This window comes from Mytilus edulis, chromosome 11 (genome assembly GCF_963676685.1).
Source record: "Mytilus edulis chromosome 11, xbMytEdul2.2, whole genome shotgun sequence".
Lineage (NCBI taxonomy): Eukaryota > Metazoa > Mollusca > Bivalvia > Mytilida > Mytilidae > Mytilus > Mytilus edulis.
In genome coordinates this window covers 38,488,675-38,514,579 of record NC_092354.1, presented here as the reverse complement: position 1 = coordinate 38,514,579, position 25,905 = coordinate 38,488,675, and the positions used below count along the sequence as shown (strand labels likewise).

Genomic DNA, 25,905 nt, shown 5'->3' with positions numbered 1-25,905 from the left:
TAAACCACTCAAAGCTTTGTTATTTTGGTTACCTGATCTCCGACAGTTGCTTTGGTAACTTGCTATAGCAACCAGAAATAATGAAATATTATACTAAATAAACGTAAAAATCAATAAAATTTTTAATTTAAAAAAAAAATGTGTTGTTTCTCAGTCCCATTAGTATTGCCACACTTAAGTATCACAAAATACTTTATATAAGTTATCAATAAATGCCAATTGAGCAATTAACATTTATTTGTTTCTAAATGTATAAGATTTCAAGAAGAAAAAAAATATATGCACATAGGACTGAGAAACACAACTTGTTGACATGTCCTAAAAAATAAATTATAGAAATTGATAAAATACACAATACCCACAAACATGTAAAAATATAATTTGTAAACCCTTTTGTTAGTTTAGCAATACTTTCAATCTATTGTGTTTATAGCTGTGCACAAATTTTCAAAATCAGAATCATAATTTTTAAACACAGCAATACAGGTTACATATTTTTGATACCAATCGTAATGCTTTAGTGTATTCATTTCATATTACCAAGTACACTTCAGTTGTAAAATGTTTAGAAGATCATAGAAGTTCCAAAACAATCACCTTTTTTATTAATAAATTAAAGGAAAAGTTTTCATTCTGAAACTAGTTTCAACATAATGAAAACTAATTACATCAACAACATAGACCATGCAAAATGGCATGCAATATTTATTGACTGAGCCATCTTAAAAATGTTATAAATCCAAAAATGATTAAAATTTGTTACAGAATAGTTAAAAAAAAATATAAAAATCCAACATCTTTTTTTATATAAAATAAAAGTAAAATTTATAAGTCTGCACTATTAATATTCTCCTTACCTGTGAGCCAACTGTTTTCTTGGTACTTTTACTACCTTTAGGGTTGGCTCGTAGGGGCTGAGTAGGATGGGAACCAGCTCTCTGTTTCTTTTCATTGGGATCAGGTTTGTCTTCAAATAATTCTGCCACCAACGCATGCTGGTATAATGAAAATAAAACATAATTTATTTTGTTAAAACACATACCATAAACCCATTTTCCAGCAATATATTGCAACTTTTGAAAGCAGCTTTGCTGCAGAGGAAATCATTTAAATTCAAAGTTAAAGCACTAAAGTACAGATTATAAATTTTAAAATAGTTCTTACTTTATCATAAATCAAAATTAAATGTAGGGTGTTGAAAGGCATTTTTCCCTGTAAACCCACTCTTACAATATTACTTGGAAAATTTATAAGTTATTTTTATTCTTGCGAAAGATGTGACAGGATTTTTAACCCAATAAATTAAACTGGCATTTTATAGATTTTTTCAGTATCGCAAAAATAATAATCACATTTTGGTTAAAAATTACAAAACAACAATAATAAATACATGCAATAATTTCTGAATTTACAATATATCATTGACTCTTTTTCCAGTGTATCTATCACAAAAGGAGCTGAAACCTTCATCACATACCTCACTGGCCCTGAGTATATTGATATGGTCTTCTAGTACTGTATCCCTGTTCTTCTCCAGAAACCCATCGGCCTGGTATGTGACTTTATCAGCAAAGTGGTGTATAATAAATGCCATGTTAGACATTCGTGGTTTGTCGAAGTGTTGAGCTTTGTTATAATGTTTATCATATAACTTCTGGCACCAGTTCTTATCAGAACCTTTTGGCATCTGTAAACATAAATTATTATATGATGATGATGATGATGATGATGATGATGACAGATAGCTATTTAATGTCCAGTGGCAAATTAAATTCATATTCCAGGCGAGAGCATCTTAATGGGATATGGATACAAACCCTGCTTGACACTAGACAGACACTGAGTTGGATTTTTGAAGTGCTACTTTACAAGGTTAAAGTCCACAGGAAAATGGCACCCTTCCTGGAGATAGTACCATAAAGTATAAATAAATTTACATTTAATTATACTAAAATCAAAATGTATTCTGTAAGATTTTAGTACTTGTACAAGTTTAGATTGATACTTTCAATGTCAGTAGCACTGTTATTCTCTTAGCTAACAATTTAAGGTTAAAAGTAACTTTTTATACAATCCTTCATACTCTTCAGCTGTTATTGTCAAAATCAAAATGGTTTGTTTTCTCTTTTGAATTGTTTCACATTTTGTCAGGATTCCTACTTAGTAAACAGAATATTTTGCTAATTTTTAATAGGCTCAACTGTAGTTGTCTACAATCTCTTCCTATATATGGTCTCTGACTGATAATTGTCTTATTTGCGATTATACCCCATTTTCTTATACTTTATTTCTCAAAAATATTGCCCTCTTTCTTTTTTTAAGGAAATATATTATGAATAAAAATGTTCATCTAATTTCAAAGTTAACTGATAAACCATTTTGAGCTGGTATCCAGTCTACTGTTATAATACCATACCCTACATTCTTCATCCAACAAATCCAGTATACCAAGTTTACTTTCAATCAGATCAATACAGGGCTGGTTGTCATAGAAATCTATAAATGACCATTCAATGGCTTCCTTCACATATTCTTCTTGTTCTAACTTAAATACATGCTAAAAAAGACAGAAAATTTTTATTTTTTGATTCACAAATTTTGTGATCTTTGTTTCAGTGTAGAAAACATTATAGGATTAGCATCAATTTAATCCAAGGGCCAAATTTTAAATAACGGAGGCATAGTTTGTAATGTAGCACCTCTTGAAATTCCATTAATATGTTGCTTCTTTTTCTCCCTTGTTGATCAGCAATAACATTTTAAGTGCACATAATAATTAAACTGTATCTAAACTTCATATTTTTCATGTCAGGGCTTTCATATGTCTTTTTCTCATTGTTGAAGATATATTGTTACTTATAGTCAGTTACAACCACTTTATTTGAACTTTGGTGTTTAGTTGTCTCAATGGCAATCACATCACATCTTCTATTTACTATCTTGTAAATAATTTTTTTCTTTCTTTTTTTTTCAACATATAACAGAATATACAGTTAGGCCATTAAAATAAATATTTTTGTTAACCTTTACTGAGTGCATGTTGGTCAGGTGAGCAAATAACCAAAATAAATAAATAAATTCAGGGTTCAGATATATTATACTTACACTATTAAAAATTTGTTGTAGTTTTTCATTTGCATAGTTAATACAGAACTGTTCAAAACTGTTGATTTCAAAGGTTTCAAATCTAAAATAGAAAAATTCACATTCAAATAAATAGTTTTGCAATACAAAATATCCTTTTATTTATGGTTTTATGTTAAGTTTACTTGTTTGTGTTTTGTTTACTTGTTTGTGTTTAGTTTATTGTTTTTTTGTTTTGTTTACTATGGTATGTTTTGTTTATTGTTTAGTTTTTTGTTTACTGGTATGACTTTGTTTATTGTTTTGTTTATTGGTTTGTCTTTTTGTTTATTGATTTGTTAACTGGTTTGTCTTTTGTTTTGTGTTTTGTTTACTTGTTTGTGTTTTGTTCATTGTTTTGTATTTTTGTTTTATACTGGTTTATGTTTTGTTTATTGTTTTGTGGTTTTTTAACTGGTATGTCTTTTGTTTATTGTTTTGTTTATTGGTTTGTCTTTTGTTGTGTGTTTTGTTTACTGGTTTGTGTTTTGTTAATTTTTTGTGTTTTGTTTACTAGATTGTGCTTTGTTTATTGTTTTGTGTTTTGTTTACTGTTTTGTGTTTTGTTTACTGGTTTGTTTTTTTGTTTATTTTTGTTGTTTACTGGTTTGTGATTTATTCATTTTTGTTTTGTTTTTTTGCCACAGCTTTGTAAGATTATGAATAATGAGTTTGATAGATCGTTCTGGTATTTTTTGCCTCTAAATAAACATACCCATAAATATCTAGTACTCCTATAAACCTGTGGTGTTTGGTTGTACTGTGTAAACTGAGATTGACTTTCTCCACGATCCAGTCGAACATCTTAGCATAAATATGTTTAGCCAGAGCATCCTGTGCATTACTAGCCTGAAATATCAATTTTAAATATTTTAGAGATCAGAATTTTTCAATGACTAAATTAAAGGTGATTTAAGCCTCATTTATTCTAAATTAAGCGCTTGAATTAATTCAGTGAAAGTAATATATTTACCAAAATTTTAAATTTACAATATATATTAAATTTTTTCGAAGGAAAAATATTAGAATGATAAGTATCTTCATGCTATTTATAAACATAAGTGGTCCAATTTTAATGTAGTATCAACTTTAATGTGAGAGAATTTCAGGTACCCAACAGGAAAAGAAAGGTTAAAATTCAATATACATATATGTCTTAACAATTGACTATAATTCCAGAGCTGGTTTTGCGCATTTTCTGCCATACTCATATCCAAAGGTTGGATACAATAAATTTATCAAGTACCTGTTCTGCCGTAAGAGGCTTTGTAAGGACTTCGCCAACTGTTGTAAATTTCTTGTTACAGAGCCACATCCTCATCTGTGATTCCTCAATACCTAGTAACTGACACATCAGTTGTAAATGTTTGTCTTTAGCCTGAAATGTAAAATAACATTCAAATAGAATGAAGTCATCTTGCAAATATATCAGTCATAATTTGACATCTGTATCTGTATTTAAAATTCAATATGGGAATCTACAAATATTGTAATGTATATTTTTGCCGAGCATTTTTTTATATGGGAAAATTATAATACAACAACCACTCAAATACAGGTCTTGGATTTGGACAATCACATAGAGAATGTAGTGGGGCTACTGGTAAACATGTTTGTGAGAGCTATTTTCTAAGCTCTGTCCATACAAAAGGTTATTTCACAAAGGTAGCCTAATTAGACATCTAAAACAAGAATGTGTCCCTAGTATACAGATGCCTCACTTGCACATTCATTTTCTATTTTCAGTGGACCGTGAAATTGTGGTCAAAACTCTAATTTGGCATTGAAATAAGACAGATCATATCTCAGGGAATATGTGAACATTTCTGCATTTATATTATGTTGACAATGAAAAAAGCTAAACTCATTAAACTATTTACAGAACAATCATATTTCAATATGATTTATTAAGGAAGCTGGCTTGTCATGTTTTGGATTTTTTGTCAGATTTTCGGAATCCTCTGGTTTTATCCATTTGAATGCCTTGAAAAAATTTGCCCGGTGACCCCCATTTTTCTATTTGTAAATCTTTTACATGTATAATGATAAGCCATCTGTAAAAGTCTTATAAAATTTTAATTACTTTTTAACAGTTTTTTAGAACTTCAACCTGTCAATGATAAAGCTATGAAAAGTCAAGAGAGAATATTTTCCCGCTAAAATTTCAATTGCTTATATCTTGAAAACAAGCACGGTGACCTATATATTTTTTTTGCTCTTTGAATCTCTTTATATTAATTCCCTATCAATATAAACTAATGTTTTGAAAAGTTAATTAATCTGAAACTGATAAGCGAACTCCCTTAACATGAGTGGTACTTGAATCATTCTGTTTCATCATATGACTAATACCGATCAATATTTAAATTGGTATGGAGTACCTCCTACGCCTAATGATGCACCAATTATAAAATGAATGCACAAATGTCAACAGGACTTGCATGTATATCTATGAATCAACAAAACACAGTTATATAATAGGTCATTTAGATAAAAGGAACAGAATATTCAAGTGTGATATTGCATGTTGCAACAGTAATTATACATATATTATATATATATAGACATATATGTGTTTGGGTATCATAAACCACTTCTATGCATGTATGGCTTGAATAAGTACTGATGATTCATTTATGTTCATACACAGGAATTTTCTTGTATTGAGGAAAACATGTAAATTCAAATTCATAGATTTGTCATATATTCTCTCGATGTATAGAAACCAATAGAATATTATCAATTTGTTGAGCATTTAAATTTGTTGTTAAGGTGGTACCTAACACTACAGGGAGATAACTCTGTAAAATCAGCTAAACGTTTTAATTATGTTGTTTTTTTAAGGGAATCTTAAGCTTCTCAATGATCAAAATTAGTGTTTGTCAAACTGCTATATAACCAGTATAATTTTTCTGATCAATTGGTTGGTTCAAATTTCTTGAAATTTTTATATTTTTGTCAACGGGTCAAAGTAAATACTTTGTCAAAAATCTATGAAAATTAAACGAGCCAAAATAATTTTAGTGAAAGTGTTGGGTACCACCTTAAGTCTATACCAAAAATTTCTAGAACATTCATATCCCACAAAAAATGATGAATCCACAGTAAATTCACAGTAATCTCATCTCAATTCATGTCAATTTGTGAAAATATGCATCAATAAATACAAAAATCATTTTCTAAATTAACAGTACTTTGAACTTCTTGAAAATATATCTGTATAATTTTTTCCATCAAAACTTACAGAAATTTCTGATGTTTCCCCTTCAGCCTCTTTTATTCTCACATTTCCAAAATGTAAAATGGCTGCCAAAATCTGGAATATCATCATCTGATCTTTAGCAGATATACCTACAATTGGAAATAAACAAATAAGTTAAATACAATAACATTCTATATAGTAAACCTTATCACTATTTTGGATTGTCCAGAACTTGACATCATATTTGGTTGATAGTTGTCTCATTGGCAATCATACAAGAGGGGGGTTGGAGGGGTCCTGATCCCCAAATCCTGAAACTCGAAAAAGAATTCCCAATTCCCGAAATTCGAAAAAGAGATTTCCCGGCTCCCGAAATCTCAAGCTTAAAAACACCTGATCCTGACGTCCCACATAAGGTGCTAACCCCCCCCCCCCCCTTTTTCATACAATATTTCATAATTTTTGTATACCAGAATTCCATCAAGAAATCAAAATTGTGATGGATTGATTAATAGTCAAATTAAAGGAATAATGATTGAAGTTTTTAACGATCTTGAATGACTATACAGCCCTCACCTGTTTAGTGTGAGGACTGCCAGACATGTGCTTCCCTATTAACTGCCTCTTTCAAGCTGAGGTAACCTATTGCATCTAAAGATTTAGCAAGATCTTAATAATTACCTAAAAGAAGTAAAGCGTCCCTGGTATCACCGAGATCTTCAGCATCATCAACACCATTGATAACTGGATCTCCTCCGTGGGCTGTGTAAAAAAAGTCACCCGCTGCCACTGCAAATAAAAATACAATGATTTGGAGCTCTCTTAAATATTTTTTAGATGTGAACAGGGAATTATAATTGTTTTGGCCTAATTTGTAAAAAAAATGTGTGTAAAAAAAATCAGTAACAACATAAATTAAGCCTTTCTAAAATTAATTAGTGTTAGAAACATAGTTTCTCAAAATTATTGCAATATTTTATAAGTGCATAAAATATGATAAGATTGTGACATAATAACAAAGACTCATTTTTAATAAATATAATGATCTTCAGGAAAACAAGTTTTTATTAGTTTGTGTCCTAAATGTTTTGTTTTAAATGAGACTGTTAGTTTTCTCAATTGAATTATTTCATATTTTGCATGTTAGGACCTTTGGTAGCCTTCTTTACGGTTTGAGTTTTTTCTTATTGATGAAGGCAGTATGGCTGCCTATAATTGCTTACATCAACTTCGTTTGAACTCTGGTTGATAGTTTTCTCATTGGCAATCATACCACATCTCCATATTTTCATATAGAATTCATGTATTATTATCTGTTTTACAAGAATCTTAGAAGAACTTACTTAATTGAAACTTTTTAAATTCTGGAAGATCACTGGATGCACACATCTGATAAAATATATGATAGTTTCTCTCATCTGAGGCCTGGTAGACCACTCTGTAATCAAAAAGAATAAATTAATGCAAATAAATCTACAAATTCAAATCATAAAAGAGTAAATACAAGGCAATTTTAAAGTTTATTTCTTGACCTGTTTTATATTTGTAATTGTGAAATTGGACAATTTTCATACTCAAAACAAATTATATTATGTATTTTTACAGCATTGTTTAGCCCATTGTCATAAAAAACAATTTCTGTCCAATGCAACAGCATTTTTGGTATATACTGTGGATTCTTATGTTATCAGGGATAACAATTTTCATAGATTCAAAGAAATGTTTTGGTTGATATTCATTACTGGATTGTGTGGAATTACACCCAAGTATATCCATGATTAATAATGAATTCCTTGATTTTTCCAATAAGTAAGTTTTCATATGACCAATATCTCTTTCCTTGATTTTCACTATTAGTAAGTTCTCATGTGAGAAGTGACAATCTCCATGGCACGATACTTTGGCCAAATATTTACCTTGATTTTTCCAGTAAGTAAGTTCTCATGTGAGCACCAATGATTTCATTTTTCTTGTTGAATGAGAGTTCTATGTATTTTCCAAATCTACTACTGTTGTCATTTCTGGTTGTCTTGGCATTTCCTATAGCCTATAAATAAACACAAAATAAGTAAGTATAGAATAAGAAGATGAGGTATGATTCCCTCTATATAAACAAAAAGAACCGTATAAAAAATATTTAAAGAAAATGTTTGTATAATTTCCAATAATCTATAAATAAACAAAAATAACTCAATACAAAAATATCTATATAGAATGTAACTTTATAGAAAATATTGTTGTCTATTGTAAGTTATACCTATCGATCTGACTTTTTAACGCAGAAAACTAAACATTGAAAATTGCTAATTAATTCAAAGTCACTGGACTATTTCCTAGGTGGCATGGCCTCAAAATAGTCGACAAGCTGATATGATCCTTATATCTTGCTTTCTATGACTTTTGTTGAAAGCAAGACAAAAAGTACCATCTTATATTTAAGATGCCAGAATAATAACTACCTCCATAATTGGATTGGAAGCCAGTACTCTTTTTTCTACTTGTGTCTCAGCCTGTGATCCTCCCACCATGGCGAAGTATCTCATGGCATACTTAGCCGATACTGTCTTACCAGCACCAGACTCGCCACTCACAATAATACTCTGATTCTGCTCAAATCTGTAATATATATGTAATGAGCATTTTATATTAAAAGAAAATTCTATTTAATTTATGCCTTGATTTAAAACCCAACATTTTTCAGTCATGGATTAGTTGATTGATTACTGGTGTTTAATACCAATTTCTGGATTCTTAGCTATATCAAGTTTGGATGAAAGAAACTTGAGAGAACCACTATGACACCAAGGATTGACAGAAAACTATGTCATTGAAATCAGAGTCAAAGTCAAGTGATCAACATTCAATAAACTACTCAACCCTGAAACATTCTGACTGTATATGCCTGCCCAGAGTCAGGAGCCTGTAATTCAGTGGTTGTCGTTTGTTTATGTGTAACATATTCATTTTCTGTTCATGTTTTTTTTTGTATATTAATAAAACCGTTTGTTTTTTCGTTTGAATTGTTTTACATTGTCATTTCAGGACCTTTTATAGCTGACTATGCAGTATGGGCTTTGCTCATTGTTGAAGGTCGTATGGTGACCTATAGTTGTTAATGCCTGTCATTTTTGGTCTCTGGTGGAGAGTTGTCTCATTGGCAATCATACCACATCTTCTTTTTTATACTTACACCACTTTACTATTGTTATAAGACAAAAAATTTCAACCAAGCATTTTTTCAAAAACAGTAGGTAGAAACCTTCAAGTTCATTCCTTTAAAAAAGGATCATTACCTAGACATTTTTTTGTAAGCTTCTTCAGCCACAGCAAATATATGAGGGTCCATGGCTCCCATATCTTGTCCACTGTAGGCCTGGATGATCTCATTTCCATAGATGGGTAGGTCAGCATATGGATTGATAGCCACAAGTACAATTCCTATAAAATAAAACTATGACAATAATTTCAGTAAAAACTGAGAGAAAATAAATGTGTAGTTTGTTTAATCAAATGTTTTCACTGCTCAAAATCAAATATGACATAAAATATTCTTGCTTTCCCATGATTGCAATCTTTTTGAGATATAAAGAACAATTTGTTTTGCAGATTATTTTAAAAGAGTAATAAAGTTAGGCCTATATATTATATAGTGTCTGAACTTTATTAGTGAATACAATTCTATCACTGCCTCAAGTATGAAACAATACTTCTCTGCTCAAGTTTTCACTTTTAAAAAAAAAAAGAAAAAAAAGAAAAAGAATACTTTATTGCTCATTATTCCTTTTTTTGTATCTAATGCAATGGAAGAATTTACTGGAAAGTTTACTTGCACGTTGTCTACATGAGTAAATATTTTACTGAAACAACATTTGAACCAAAGAGAATTTAAGTATTGATGAGTAATAATGTATTACACATATCCTTATGGTGAAAAGCTGACAAACAAAAAGTATCCTTGGAGGATATTGCAGTTAAAAAACTTACCACAATATGTATATATAATGTTTTGGTCCATGAATCTGACCTGCAGATTGTACAAAACTGAAAAGATAAAGATAAATCTACATTAAAATATAAAAAAAAGAAAACATCAATAACAAGACATGTTGTATCAAAACATCAAAATCAAAATAACTTCTACACCATTTGGTTTCTGAGTTGGAGAGTTGTCACAGTTGCAATCATACCACATCTTCATATTTTTTTATATTGCCAAACAAATTGGGAGTTTTGGGTAGTTGCTGTTTCAATATGAAAGGTTGGAGATTTCATATGATGTGACTTTTGTGTGTAAAATGAAACAAGTTTGGCACTGTTGTGAGTAAAGTGAATGAAAGTATACATTATTCATGTTATTCAAAATCTCTGATTTTCTCAAAGCCAAACTTTTAATTGGAATTTCGATATTTTTTTTATTCTTTTTACCAGGTTTCACCCAAAAAATTGGAAAAAACTAAACAATCAACATGATCAAGTGTGTATTCTCTTCCAAATTTTTCATATAAATATTGATATGAATCTAGGAATATTTTTTGTTCAATCCTAAAACCAAATGTTACAAACATGACAAAAGAACAATAGTCTTAACACCCATTATGGCACTACAGGTGAATTATCACATTGTGATTGGTTTAACGCCGTCACGTGGTGACCCCTATGAGACCGTAGGGGGGTAGTAAATTTCATAGGGGTTCATGACGGATTAATGGTGAAATCCTATTAATGTTGTTGTATTTCATTGTTCACTTTTCAACTAAACGCTGCAAAAAAAGTCATGTGTGCGATAAATTCGTTATATGGTTTAAACTACTGACCCCTTACTGCCATAGAGGGTGAATAAAATCCATAGGGGATTCGGCCTCCATCCTCAACCACTATGGATTTTACTTACCCTCTATGGATCCATAGGGGTCAGTAGCGACCAATATAGCTTATAATATACATGATATATATATCTAAACATATATGCAAATGTTTGCACCTGTCCTAAGTCAGGAATCTGATGTACAGTAGTTGTCGTTTGTTTATGTAATATATACGTGTTTCTCGTTTCTCGTTTTGTTTATATAGATTAGACCGTTGGTTTTCCCGTTTGAATGGTTTTACACTAGTAATTTTGGGGCCCTTTATAGCTTGTTGTTCGGTGTGAGCTAAGGCTCCGTGTTGAAGGCCGTACTTTAACCTATAATGGTTTACTTTTTAAATTGTTATTTGTATGGAGAGTTGTCTCATTGGCACTCACACCACATCTTCCTATATCTATATATGCATATTTTACCTTCTGGTTCATTGAGATAACTTAATGATGTCAAATCATTTTCACCAATCAAAATTTCTGGATTTCTCAAATGTGGTAGGTTGTTTTTATCTTTGATCGCCAGAACTGAATCCTGCAAAAAGTACATGTCAACATATGAAATTAATGTAAAATGTGCCAATGGTACAAAAATCATGTCCCCGCTTACATGACATTATAAAGGACATACTAGAAAACCTACGCCATCCAAATTCAAATTCCATCTGTTTTACATGTATATGGTAAAAACATTTTGTATTAATATAAGATTCGTAACATTTGGTTGAAGCAAGCCAAAGTTAGAGAACAGAAACTAATTCTGAGATAAAATTGAGAATGGAAATGGGGAATGTGCCAAAGAGACAACAACCCGACCATAGAAAAAAAAAACCAACCCAACAGCAGAAGGTCTACAACAGGTCTTCAATGTAGCGAGAAATTCCCGCACCTGGAGACGTCCTTCAGCTGGCCCCTAAACAAATATATACTAGTTCAGTGATAATGAACACTATACTAATTTCCAAATTGATCACAAGAAACTAAAATTAACAAGAATGTGTCCCCAGTACACGGATGCCCCACTCGCACTATCATTTTCTATGTTCAGTGGACCGTGAAATTGGGGTCAGAACTCTAATTTGACATTAAAATTAGAAAGATCATATAATAAGGAACATATATACTAAGTTTCAAGTTGATTGGACTTCAACTTCATCAAAAACTACCTCGACCAAAAACTTTAACCTGAGGCCGGACGAACGAACGGACGGACGAACGAACGAACGAACGAACGAACGAACGGAGCCACAGACCAGAAAACATAATGCCCCTCTACTATCGTAGGTGGGGCATAAAAATAATACAAGACTAACAAAGGCCAGAGGCTCCTAACTTGGGACAGGCGCAAAAATTTAATTTTGTCGGTTTTTATGGATCTATGATTTTTTTTAGTTCAGTACTTCTGTTATATTTTTTTACTCAAAGTTTCGATCTGTCTGTTCTCTGTTTTTCTATACTGCAAAAACTTTCACAGTTTGATTTGTTTTCTCATAGATATATGGGACACACACACAGACTAGAAACATATATACACACTATCTATATATGGGACACACACACAGACTAGAAACATATATACACACTATCTATATATGGGACACACACAGACTAGAAACATATATACACACTATCTATATATGGGACACACACAGACTAGAAACATATATACACACTATCTATATATGGGACACACACAGACTAGAAACATATATACACACTATCTATATATGGGACACACACAGACTAGAAACATATATACACACTATCTATATATGGGACACACACAGACTAGAAACATATATACACACTATCTATATATGGGACACACACAGACTAGAAACATATATACACACTATCTATATATGGGACACACACAGACTAGAAACATATATACACACTATCTATATATGGGACACACACCGACTAGAAACATATATACACACTATCTATATATGGGACACACACACAGACTAGAAACATATATACACACTATCTATATATGGGACACACACAGACTAGAAACATATATACACACTATCTATATATGGGACACACACAGACTAGAAACATATATACACACTATCTATATATGGGACACACACAGACTAGAAACATATATACACACTATCTATATATGGGACACACACAGACTAGAAACATATATACACACTATCTATATATGGGACACACACAGACTAGAAACATATATACACACTATCTATATATGGGACACACACAGACTAGAAACATATATACACACTATCTATATATGGGACACACACCGACTAGAAACATATATACATTTTTGCGCCTGTCCCAAGTCAATAGGGGGAGGGTTGAGATCTCACAAACATGTTTAACCCCGCCGCATTTTTGCGCCTGTCCCAAGTCAGGAGCCTCTGGCCTTTGTTAGTCTTGTATTATTTTAATTTTAGTTTCTTGTGTACAATTTGGAAATTAGTATGGTGTTCATTATCACTGGACTAGTATATATTTGTTTAGGGGCCAGCTGAAGGACGCCTCCGGGTGCGGGTATTTCTCGCTACATTGAAGACCTGTTGGTGACCCTCTGCTGTTGTTTTTTATTTGGGCGGGTTGTTGTCTCTTTGACACATTCCCCATTTCCATTCTCAATTTTACACTATCTATATATGGGACACACACAGACTAGAAACATATATACACACTATCTATATATGGGACACACACCGACTAGAAACATATATACACACTATCTATATATGGGACACACACAGACTAGAAACATATATACACACTATCTATATATGGGACACACACAGACTAGAAACATATATACACACTATCTATATATGGGACACACACACAGACTAGAAACATATATACACACTATCTATATATGGGACACACACAGACTAGAAACATATATACACACTATCTATATATGGGACACACACACAGACTAGAAACATATATATACACACTATCTATATATGGGACACACACAGACTAGAAACATATATACACACTATCTATATATGGGACACACACAGACTAGAAATGGGATACACACAGACTAGAAACATATATACACACTATCTATATATGGGACACACACACAGACTAGAAACATATATACACACTATCTATATATGGGACACACACAGACTAGAAACATATATACACACTATCTATATATGGGACACACACAGACTAGAAACATATATACACACTATCTATATATGGGACACACACAGACTAGAAACATATATACACACTATCTATATATGGGACACACACAGACTAGAAACATATATACACACTATCTATATATGGGACACACACAGACTAGAAACATATATACACACTATCTATATATGGGACACACACAGACTAGAAACATATATACACACTATCTATATATGGGACACACACAGACTAGAAACATATATACACACTATCTATATATGGGACACACACAGACTAGAAACATATATACACACTATCTATATATGGGACACACACACAGACTAGAAACATATATACACACTATCTCATAGATATATGGATCACACACAGACTAGAAACATATATACACACTATCTATTTTTAGCCTAGCAAACCAATATTCTAAGTTTGAGAATAAAACAATTCGGCAAAACAGTGTCACATTTCTGCCATTGCAACAAAAAATTGAAATGTTCATTTCTCATTCGTTTGACACCTGTTTTATACTTTAAATCTTCCCATTATTCACATCTGACATTTAAATCATTTTAATTCAGATTTTAAATTTAAACAATCTTCTTCAAATACCTAGCTACATTAAAAAAAAAAAAAAAGTAAAACAAATTAAAATTTAAACAATCGTCATTTAATACATATAAAACTTTTTCTGTAGTAAAACAAATTAAAATTTAAACATGCAATGTCTCAGTTATTGATATTCACATTATAGGACTATATACAGTATGGATTTAGCTTATCGTTAAGGGCTGTATTGTCCCTTCAAACTCTTAATTTCAAGTTTAAAGGACTCTACCAGCAAACATACCACATATCCTTATTTCATAAATTTTTTTTTTGTTATGTTCAGACTTTATAAACATCTTTTATTTTCCATAGGCTTATCTATCAATGTAATTTTGTATATATGTAATAAAATTTTGTGATAAATTACTGCTGCATGGTTAAATTCCTGTCTCATGTCAAATTAACATGTACATTATTGTACAAGGTCTATAGTTCGCTATAAAATTTTCTTTGTAAAATTTCATAATTTTTTTACCTTAAACATTGTTTGTATTTGCTCAAATTTTACGTTTAATTTCCGTACAATAGTTTATCATGTTTTATATAAAAACTAAAATACTGGTTGAGAAATGAATGAATTTGAACTGAGTTTAAAAATACCATTGAAATTTCCTGATCTGAACATAAATTTGCATGTGACACAGTGTAGTTGTAAAATGTAATAAGATTATTATGACTAAATCTAGTTTCTACATCTTAACTTATTCAAATTCTGTATCCTGACTTTCTGTATTTAATAAAATCTTAATGATTCAGAAATATTCAGCAAAAATTCAGAATTGTCAGCATCAATTCAGAATAGAAATATCAGGATTCAGAAAAATTCAGACATCATTTATCATGTAAGAAAATTTCAGAAATAATTCAGACATTTTCAGACACATTCAGACAATATTCAGATTAGGGCCCCTTTTTCAAGCACAGATCTGCATGTCAAATAATCAAAATTTTACTCCGGGACTTTCAACTTTTCAAAATTATAATGCATAAAATAAAATTTGATGTACTAATTGCCAGGTTGCTGTCTAATTATCATGTATCTACATCTGGTTTTACTCATTATACAATGTCATAGAAAGCTGCATATAGTTTAACCTATAGTTTTTTAACTTCAACATGATTTGGTCTCTTGTCAAGAGTTGTCTCATTGGCAATAATATTATACCATATAAAAATATAATTTGATGTACTGATTACCAGGTTGTTAATTGTCAAATTACATGTATCTATAAATTCACATGTGCATGATGTACTTGTCACTTATTTAAAATATGCACTTTAAAAGAATTGACCCAAGGACTTTTTTTAAAGACTTCATTGTCAATTTTATTTTGATATACATGTATATATAGTGATATAGTGATATAGATCACCATATTTAACTAGACAGCAGCCCAACAACAGTTATTGTAACCTTATCAGCACTTCAAAATATTATGTACATGTATCTACAATTATATAATTGTCACTTATTCAAAATCTGCATTCATAAATTTTGTCTTAAAAATTTGACTCCAGGACATTTTCAAAGATTTTTAACTCCTCATTATCAATTTTATTTTAATATACATGTATATATAGTGATGTAGATCTCCATATTTAATAGACATGTCATTGCCTGCTGGTCATTATATTGATTTATCAAACCAATGACAGGTTTTATTGTTGCTTCAGAGAAACAAATTACATGTTAATTTCTTATGTTGTCAATTACATGGGGTACACTTGTATATTAATAAATGTATATACATATAGGTAAACATGCTATGGCTTTATTATCTACTATGGACATTACTTACAATCCATATTTGTACAAAGGTCCATAAAGTGAAAATTAACTGTTATAAATTGGAAAAGACAGGATATGGGTTTCTACTACAGGGACCCTCACTTAATATAAACTAATAAATATATACAAATTAAAGCAAGGCTATAGGGTGCATGAGTTCTCATCCTGTGTTCAACTAGGACCTTAAATATGAAAAAGAAGATGTGGTATGATTGAAAATGAGACAACTATCCATAAAAGACCAAAATGACACAGACATTAACAACTATAGGTCACCGTACGGCCTTCAACAATGAGCAAAACCCATACCGCATAGTCAGCTATAATAGGCCCTGATAAGACAATGTAAAACAATTCAAACGAGAAAACTAACGGCCTTATTTATGTAAAAAAATGAACGAAAAACAAATATTTAACACATAAACAAATGACAACCACTGAATTACAGGCTCCTGACTTGGGACAGGCACATACATAAATAATGTGGCTGGGTTAAAGCATAGTGGAACCCTGGTGCTATCTTAAATGATTTTATAATAGAATGTATAGGGGTCATGGTTTTTATATTTATTGGAAAACCAGTGCTATGTGGGTTTTTTTTAATGGTGCTATTTGAAAATTCTGAGGAAAACACAGGTGTTTCCACCTACTCTAATTCATTTTGGAGCAAATTAAGAAAGAACAGGAGTATCATTTTGCTACAGTTTTCACAAAACTTGGCAGCAAAATAAAATATTACTGATAAAACATGTTCATTTTACTGTTACATGAAACTGAAGTCAAAACACTAATTTGGCATTAAAATTAGGAAAATCATATCATAGGAACATTTGACGTACATGTACTAAGTTTCAAGTTGATTGGACTTAAACTTCTTCTAAAACTACGTATACATTGACCAAAAAACTTTAACCTGAAATGGGACACATGGACAAACAAATAAAGGAATCACAGATTGAAGAACATAATGCCTTCATGCTACTCTTTATCTTCACAATTATTAGAAAGACTTTAAATTGGTGTTCTATTAAAAAAAAGCATGCTTAAATAATGGGTTTATCTGACCAATTCTGAATAAGGGAGTGAACTCTCAATAATGTATTACACTCTACTCTAAGGAGGAAGATTTCACATGCAGTTAATTTTCCATTTACATGTTCTTTTCTACCTGTTTTATAGACTTTTTTCAACCAGTTTTTCAACCAGTTCACTGATAAATACATATATACAATTTCTAACATCATTAAACAAATACAAATTATAAACAAACGATCCAGTTAAATTAAGTGTCTTGAACTTCTCATTATGTTTCTGGAATGTCAACAATTTTGAATTTCCTAAACATGTTGAATAACCACAAATAAACCTGATAAAAATTATGGCATTTGATTTTAGTGATGTATCAATTTAATGCTAATTATATAAGCATTTAACTCCTTTGGACTATAAAGTATTGATTTTTTACTGTTTAGGGTGTATTCTGTTTTTGATGCTTTTCATTTCAATGATCCAAAAGATGTAATGTTTATGGTTTTTTTCATGAGTTATATTGCATAAAATGTTGTTGTGTTTCTAAAAATTGATAATGTACATGCATGAATTTGATGGTGATAATTTAACTAAAACATGCATTGGCATGTTCAGTATCGACAGTATGAAATACAATTAATCCTGTTGTTGCTTTTCTTTTCCTCTTAATTTTCTTTGTATAAAAAAAAGATTATGAGATAAAACAAATTTTCCAGTTACTACATCTTTGCATTCTTTGTATGGTTTCAGTGACCAAATAATTATACTTTTATTGAATTGTATACTTAAAACAGAAGTTGATTTTAGAGTCTGATAAAGCTTATGCACCTATATGACCATGACTGATAACAATATCATCAAAAAAGGCCATGAGCATTGATACCAAATGATAACCACCAATTGTAATTACATGAATTATACACATAAAAAAAAACGTTTTTTACCACTCACTTTTAAGGATTTGTATAGTGTCACTATACAAATCCTTGCCACTTTTTAGTATATTTACATCAAGATTTCGTTAAATGAAATTGGATACCCTGCATTTATCATGCTTTCAATAGCATATTTTCAAATCCCTCAAAGACCCCCTTTTCAATTGTGGAAAACTACAATTCTGCTTTGACAATACTTTTATGCTGTAAATTAGATACACCCAATAGGGCTGGGCTAACAACTTCATTGGTGTATCTAATAATTATATAGCAGGTTACTTTCCCTGGGTGAAAATTTCGCTTATTTTCGCGGATAGAACAAAATCGCCAAAATAAATACCGTCATATTAAAAGAGTACATGAAAAGGTATTGATGTTTAGAATCCGTCAAAAGAATAACCACCAAAATATTTTGTATGTATATACGTTATTCAAAGAAAATTGCGAAATTTTATACCCACGAAAAAAAACACCGCTATTTGGTACTTATAATATACAAACTTTGTATAATATAAAAGAGAGAAGAAAGATACCTAAAGGATATATGAGGGTTTAGATGGGGTTAAATGATTAAAGAATAATGCCCTTAAAAAATGAAGATTAGAGAATAACAGGCAAAAAAAATGAAGATTAGAGAAAAAAGGGGTAAATTTTTTGAAGATTAGAGAGAAAAAAAAAGGGTGAAAATTAAATGTTTACAGAATAACAGAGTGAAGTCTGAGTCCCCCCCCCCCCCCCCATCCAGACCCTCATATATTCAAACTCATAAGACAAAAACAAGCTAACAACAAGAACAATGTCAAGGAAAAAATGAAAAATAAAAGATAAAAGATTATAGATAATCTAGTATTATTACTTCCTCAACTGATTTATCACACCTTTTATCAAATTTAACGGCCAATCGATAAAACACTGTAGATGATTATTTGATTAAAAAATATTTTTTTGGAAAAAGATGTTTAATTTCTCTGCATCTCCCTGTCCCTTCCCTGCCTATAATATAATAAATAAAAATTCTTTACAAATGATTAGAATTAATAAATAACATCAACAAGATTTCGAAATTTAACTAGGGATTGAACACCCATCAATTCAGAGCATAGCACATGCAATAGTTATCTGAATTTCTAAATTTGTATTTATTCTTTAATTTTTATTTCATTGACCATCAGGACTTTTTAATGTAAATAAAACAGAAAATGCAAGGAACTTTGTATACACATTTTTTTCTACACATTGCTCAATTCATTTTTATGCTAGGTTATGGATATTATTTGACAACTATTGTTAATGACATCAGAGGAGTGAAATAATTGAACATCACATGTAAAATTATATAATTATCACTCTTTAAGGAGATATGAACCTGACGAATTTGAATTTTTTAGCAACTCAAACTGTCAGTAACATACAAAACTCATTATTGTAAACTAACTGGGAATTATCATTATATCATTGCAATCAATGTTATACAAGTACATATTACTTGGGTTGGGTTGGGGGGGGGGGGGGTCCTGATCCCAAAATCCTGTGGTTAAAAACATAAAATATTGAGGTCCCGATTTGAAGAAAGTTAAATTACGACATCTCGAAATTCGAAAAAAGAATTCCTGAATACCAAAATCCAGAGCTTAAAAACACCTGAGCCCGAAGTCTGAAAAAAGGTCCTGTCCCCCTCTTTACTTGTCCAAGATTATGTTTATACTCACGATAACCATGCATGATTGAATAGTAAATTAAATCAAAAACGCCTAACATAACAATATCTAAACTTATCTCACCTCGCCATCTTCATACCGAACTTTAATCTGTCCTGGTCCTTTGTAATCTTCCAATAGTTCAGCTCCTCGCCAAATAGCTTCTGGGTCGGCAATCCATATCCTGGCACCCTGAAAAAAAACAACAAATATAAACATTAAAAGATTTAAATGTTGTTTTTTAATACAATGTATATAACAAAACACACACATGTTTACGTATTCAACAGCAACTATCAACAACTTTTCAATTACAGGCTCCAGACTTAGGACAAGCATATATAGAATGTTGCGGGATTAAACATACCGGTATTAGCTGGTTCCTTACCCTCGCCCTAACCTGGGACAGTGGTGAAAGCATTTATACTATCCGACAGTACATGTACGTTACCATCGAATCCGTTCAATACAGCATCTTGATAAAAGAAAAAAGTTGACAATATAAAGGAAAAAATAAATGATATTTTGTAGAGTTTGTGCCCTCTTTTGTGTCCTTTCCCATGGTGGACAGTTTGATATTAAAAAAATCCACATGAGCTGTTGCCATGGTAGGTAGTAATGCTAATCCACAACTGTCCACAGTATCCTTTTTCAATATATCACTTTCATTAAATATCACAATCAGTTTTAGTGTTAAAAGTAATAATAACAAAAATACTGTACTTCAAAAAAAGGGAAATTCAAAAACAAAATAGTCCATTTTAAAATGCTTAATCAAAATCCCAAACACATCCATGACATCAAATGAATGGAAAACAACTGTTAAATATTCCTCAATAATTCCTGACTTGGTACACGCATTTCCTTGTGAAAAAAAATGGATCAACAGATATTTCAAACTATCCTCTAAAAGATGTAAAATTCTTAATAATATAATCATTCCCTGTGTTCCCAAGTTTGAAAGACAGTAGACCCCAAAGTCCCCAATGTTACAGACCTTTGTAAACAGCTCCTGGACATCAGAATCTTGCAGAAAACTTTGAAAATTAAATCTCCGGTAAATACTGTCACAATTCTTTAGCCGATTCATAGTTAATACACACAACTATATTTAATAATAGCCCAGTATTTAAATAATCGTTAAATAATTATCCAAAATGTCAAATTTGTAATTTTGTTTATTAGTCATGATGTACCAGATACTTCTGTTAACAGCAGCAAATACAAAATTCAGTAGGATTTGTTTATTTATGTGTGATGCACTAGATACTAATGTTAACAGCAGCAGACTCAGGATTCAATAGCTTTTGTTTATTTGTGTAAGTGGAAATCTGCAATAGATTTCTGATTGAGTTTATTTTTGGAACAATTAAATTTTGAAGGGGGTTTAATTAATTGTTCAGATACCTTCATGACCTTATAGCTTCATCTTTCATGGATTTGATTACTACGGGTAATTTTATTTCTGTGTGGGGAAATATTTCTTTCAATCTTTTTAACTATATATATAATAATAAGGCCTATTCCAGAAAAAAATTATGAGAGAATTGGACATGACATGATATTTCTATCTATGGGTAGTATATAGTGGATGCTACAAATTAAAACACTAGTTATGGGTGTTGTGGTAGGCTGTTATCACAGCAATGTTGTCACAACCTTACACGTACATTTTGTAGGTTAATTGTATGCATTAATTAGATGATGAAATTGATTGTTTTTAACACCTTGGCAGCTGCCAAATGGTTTACAATTTTTTTATTTACGCCATATGCGCTTTCATCTACAAAAAACTCATCGATGACTCAATAAGTTTTTTGTAGATGAAAGCGCATATATGGCGTAAATAAAAAATTTAATCCTGATTAAATGATGACTTTATTCAGAAGACAGAAAAAGGTTGGTCTCTGCCCTAGCATCCTAGAGGTTCAAATGTAGGATAATATTACATGTAGTTACATGAGGCCTGTCTATGACCTGACCTCAACTATACACGTAGCTAAGCACAGTAATCTTTGATGTGCAGAAGTCACTCAAAAGCAAGATATATATGACGGTTGTGTTCGGTCAACTTTCATCACGAATAACGCCAAAAAATCTTGCAAAATGATGTTAAAACTTGACAATAAAATATACACATTTTCTTTAAGAATAAAAAAAAAATCGAACAATTTTGATGTCATGAAATTCTTTCCAAAAAAATACTGTTACATATAATTATTTTTAAGACCTCTGATGAATCATTACCAATTTTTACCATTTTTACATTAGGGGGAGTAGGAAAGGGTCAGTCATGATATCTAAAAACACCTGATCTCGGAGTCTCGATAAAGGTCCTATCCCCCATCTTCATTCGTAACAAAAAATTATTGATTCAGGCCTAATGGTAAATAGCATTCATACCCTCATATATTGATAAGGAATATTGTACATGTATCATAGGCTTGTTTGAGTTTTTATGCAAAAATATGACATTCTGATTCAAATTTATTTGTGTTTGTGTATATATACATCCTTACATGTGTTACTGTCAAGCTTCAACAGAATAAACGTTTCTAAGAATTTTTATTATTTATCGAATGGTTTAGTGACCAGATTCTTTAAAATCAAATCCCAAGTAGTTTCAATAATATTTTTGTCCACAATCTGTCAGACGGTTATATATAAACACAACAGTAGTATATATCCTGTTTTAATGGGCGTATTTACCTTCACATAAAGTTCATTTGCCGTCATTTTTCTGACTAGAACTTCTTTTGAGTCAAAAGGTTATTCTTCAGGGGTTTACATATTCCAAGTTATTTGTCTAATCCATTTGTTTTGATGGTGTTATATTGTCTTTTAAAAGATGACCTCCTATTCCACCCACCGAATATTATCAAGATATCTTGATTATGTACAAACTTGTTTTACCTGTGACAATATCTACATTGACCAGGTAACGATCAAACGCTTAGATGATAAAGAAACTCTCGTGTTTCTTCGGGCAATTACGTTGATTAAGTTGTCGTGAATAAACTTGCTAAAAATAGATTTCTCGTTGCTTACTGATATTTCAACTCGATAAGTATTTCGTTTGTTGGTATTTGGGGTTGGGGGTTGGGGGGGGGGGAGGCATATATTAAAGCCAATTCAGTGATACTTAAGGGTGAAAGGGGGAAGGGGGGGGGGGCGTAATATTGAAAAAATATTTAAAAGGAGTTGTATACTCAGTGACGAGAAGGCGGTAAAAACGTCAGTATATAACATGACTATAAACGGCAATACATTTATGATTTATCAAACTGGAATGAAGTCTACAACATGGTCACATCATGTTTACAAACGGCTTGGTCATCATGGAATGTGAACGTGGGGCAGATTAAAAGGGGGACTCTATGGTGTCACTGTATCCCTTTTTTGGGGAAAAATTGTTTGATTAATTAGAGGAGGTGGACAGGGGGATAGGTTTCTCCCTGCTCCCGCCCCTCTTCTCCCTTCTCCAGCCCTCCTTCTCCTTTCTCCCTCCCTCCTTCTCCCGTCTCCCTCCCTTTTCTCTCTCCCTTACTTTTTCCGACATACATTTCATTAATATCCATAAAACATTCAGGAAGAGTTTCGCTCAGAAGATTAGTAATGCCATACTATAAAAGTAACGAGTATCTCCCCTTTAACATTTCCAGAGACATGTATACTAAATTTAATATTTATATGTTTCTGACATTTCGAACTTTCTCATGTAAATATTTCTTCTACATGTTCTATATCCATCTAGTTGTTCAGGAGTAGATGCACTTAAAAGAGTTACATTAATAGACAAACAGGATGCAATATGCCTGCAACGTGATCAGACCCATGCAAATTCCCATCTAGGAGGGACATTCCAATGCAACCTCCCATATTTTCAATATTTGACAAGTTTTAATTGGAAATAGTCCTGTTAAGGACGGCAGTAAAAATCGTGAATGTGTGCCTCCAGCTTAACTCTGATACGCGCCGTTTCCCCGATTAATTTTAAAGTATAAAAATCAGAGGCGACTAGCACTCAAATTAATATTGGTACGACAAGAAATGTTATGGGTCGCGAGGCGACTCATCCTGCCTTAGTGAGGCGTATATTCGGCAGGGGTTGGTGGCCCCTAAAGGGCCAGAGACTGATTTTGGGATAAATGGTGCAAAATCCGGCATTCTGACACTTAAATTTCGCTTATCATTTTTTGAACAACAATTTGAGTTATCTCACTTTTTTGAAAGTCAAATTCAAAATATAGAAAAAGAAAAAAAATGAAACATGAAATGTGTCAAAAAGTCAACAATCCAAATGGATACAGCAAGTGGAATATCTTGGCTTAAATTTATACTTCCAATTTTGTGTTGGATGCCATTCAATGTGTCTTGGCATACAGGGGATTTTTCATGGTGGTACGTATAATAGATTTCGTTGCCGAGCGTAGAGGGGCAATTTTTTTTAGGACCTCTTTTTCCCCTCAAAAACATAAAATCAGTGTAAACTGCACTAATTTAATAGTTCTTGACGTGCGGCTTGTATATAAATAAAGAGTAAGGGTTAAACATTTTTGATGCCGTATTCTACTCCATTAAATTTCTAATTATAAAGTGATTGGATGGATCCAAAGCTAGAATTTCTTATTGACATGTATTGAGAGGTTTCTAGTGATGACTTCTGTACACATCTTTCGTCAAAGACATATGGTCAACAGGGTTTCCGCTGGCGGTCGCCATTTTCGCAATTTGCGAAAAAATAATAATTGTGGCGATAAAAATTCGTCATTCGCGAAAGAATTTGGCGAAAGAAATATATAGAACGATTTATTTTCCTCCATCTTGTTTATTTACTTTTTTCGAGTTTCTCGGACTTTACCCGATCAGACAATACTCGGAATTCACCTTGACCTCATTAAGGTTTGGACAGAAAATCAATAATCAGCTGATTGCATTTTATAGCTATCGACAACAAGGACTATATTAATAAAGGTGTTGATTGAATTGTTTGACAAAATGATATGGTTAAATGGCTTCTGCTAAATGTCACATACAGAATTTATTTACCACTTTGCGACGCACGTGTTTAAAGCAAACTTTTGACGTCTCCTCCGCTTTTAAAGAGAGTTTAGAAAAGAAAGCTGTTGTTGTGACGAAAAATGTCCAAAAGCAAGGAAAATCTCGGATTTAAAACTTTAATTATCCTTTGACTTAAATATCGGTAACTGATAAGGAAGACGTTTTTAAAGTCGTTTGAGTGACACACGTGTTTCAAGCCTAGTTTTACGTCTCAACATTTTTTTATTTACGATGGTCAAGAAAAGAAAACTGTCGTTATGAAGAAATCTATCCAAAAGGTTGGCTCGAATGAGAGTAGCCCTTCAATGTAATGCCTACACATGAAACGAGGGATCAATTTCATGTGATAAAAGCTTTTGTTTTGTTGTAAAAAAACCTTCTTAGTACAAAAGGACACATCAGTATTTTTCTTTTAAAGAAAC

General features: G+C 31.6%; 1 protein-coding gene across 5 annotated transcripts in view; it reads right to left on the bottom strand.

Annotated features, from left to right (window-relative positions):
• LOC139495540 (unconventional myosin-Va-like) overlaps positions 1-23,354 on the bottom strand; it is a 92,662-nt gene extending 69,308 nt beyond the window's left edge. For 3 of the 5 annotated variants that reach the window (XM_071283795.1, XM_071283797.1, XM_071283798.1), the window contains exons 1-17: positions 23,132-23,354; positions 20,507-20,614; positions 11,604-11,715; positions 10,310-10,366; positions 9,619-9,763; positions 8,785-8,941; positions 8,242-8,372; positions 7,669-7,763; positions 7,007-7,114; positions 6,368-6,474; positions 4,370-4,501; positions 3,839-3,972; positions 3,106-3,187; positions 2,417-2,557; positions 1,478-1,687; positions 858-995; positions 33-62 (exon numbers count right to left, since the gene is read on the bottom strand). In XM_071283795.1, coding sequence (XP_071139896.1) covers positions 33-62; positions 858-995; positions 1,478-1,687; positions 2,417-2,557; positions 3,106-3,187; positions 3,839-3,972; positions 4,370-4,501; positions 6,368-6,474; positions 7,007-7,114; positions 7,669-7,763; positions 8,242-8,372; positions 8,785-8,941; positions 9,619-9,763; positions 10,310-10,366; positions 11,604-11,715; positions 20,507-20,614; positions 23,132-23,158 — 1,914 coding nt within the window. In that variant the 5' untranslated portion in view covers positions 23,159-23,354. Of the gene's footprint in view, positions 1-32; positions 63-857; positions 996-1,477; positions 1,688-2,416; positions 2,558-3,105; positions 3,188-3,838; positions 3,973-4,369; positions 4,502-6,367; positions 6,475-7,006; positions 7,115-7,668; positions 7,764-8,241; positions 8,373-8,784; positions 8,942-9,618; positions 9,764-10,309; positions 10,367-11,603; positions 11,716-20,506; positions 20,615-21,419; positions 21,552-23,131 lie in introns of those variants that run through there. The other 2 variants (XM_071283799.1, XM_071283796.1) reach the window with 2 other exon arrangements.
• Between the last annotated feature and the right edge of the window lie 2,551 nt (positions 23,355-25,905).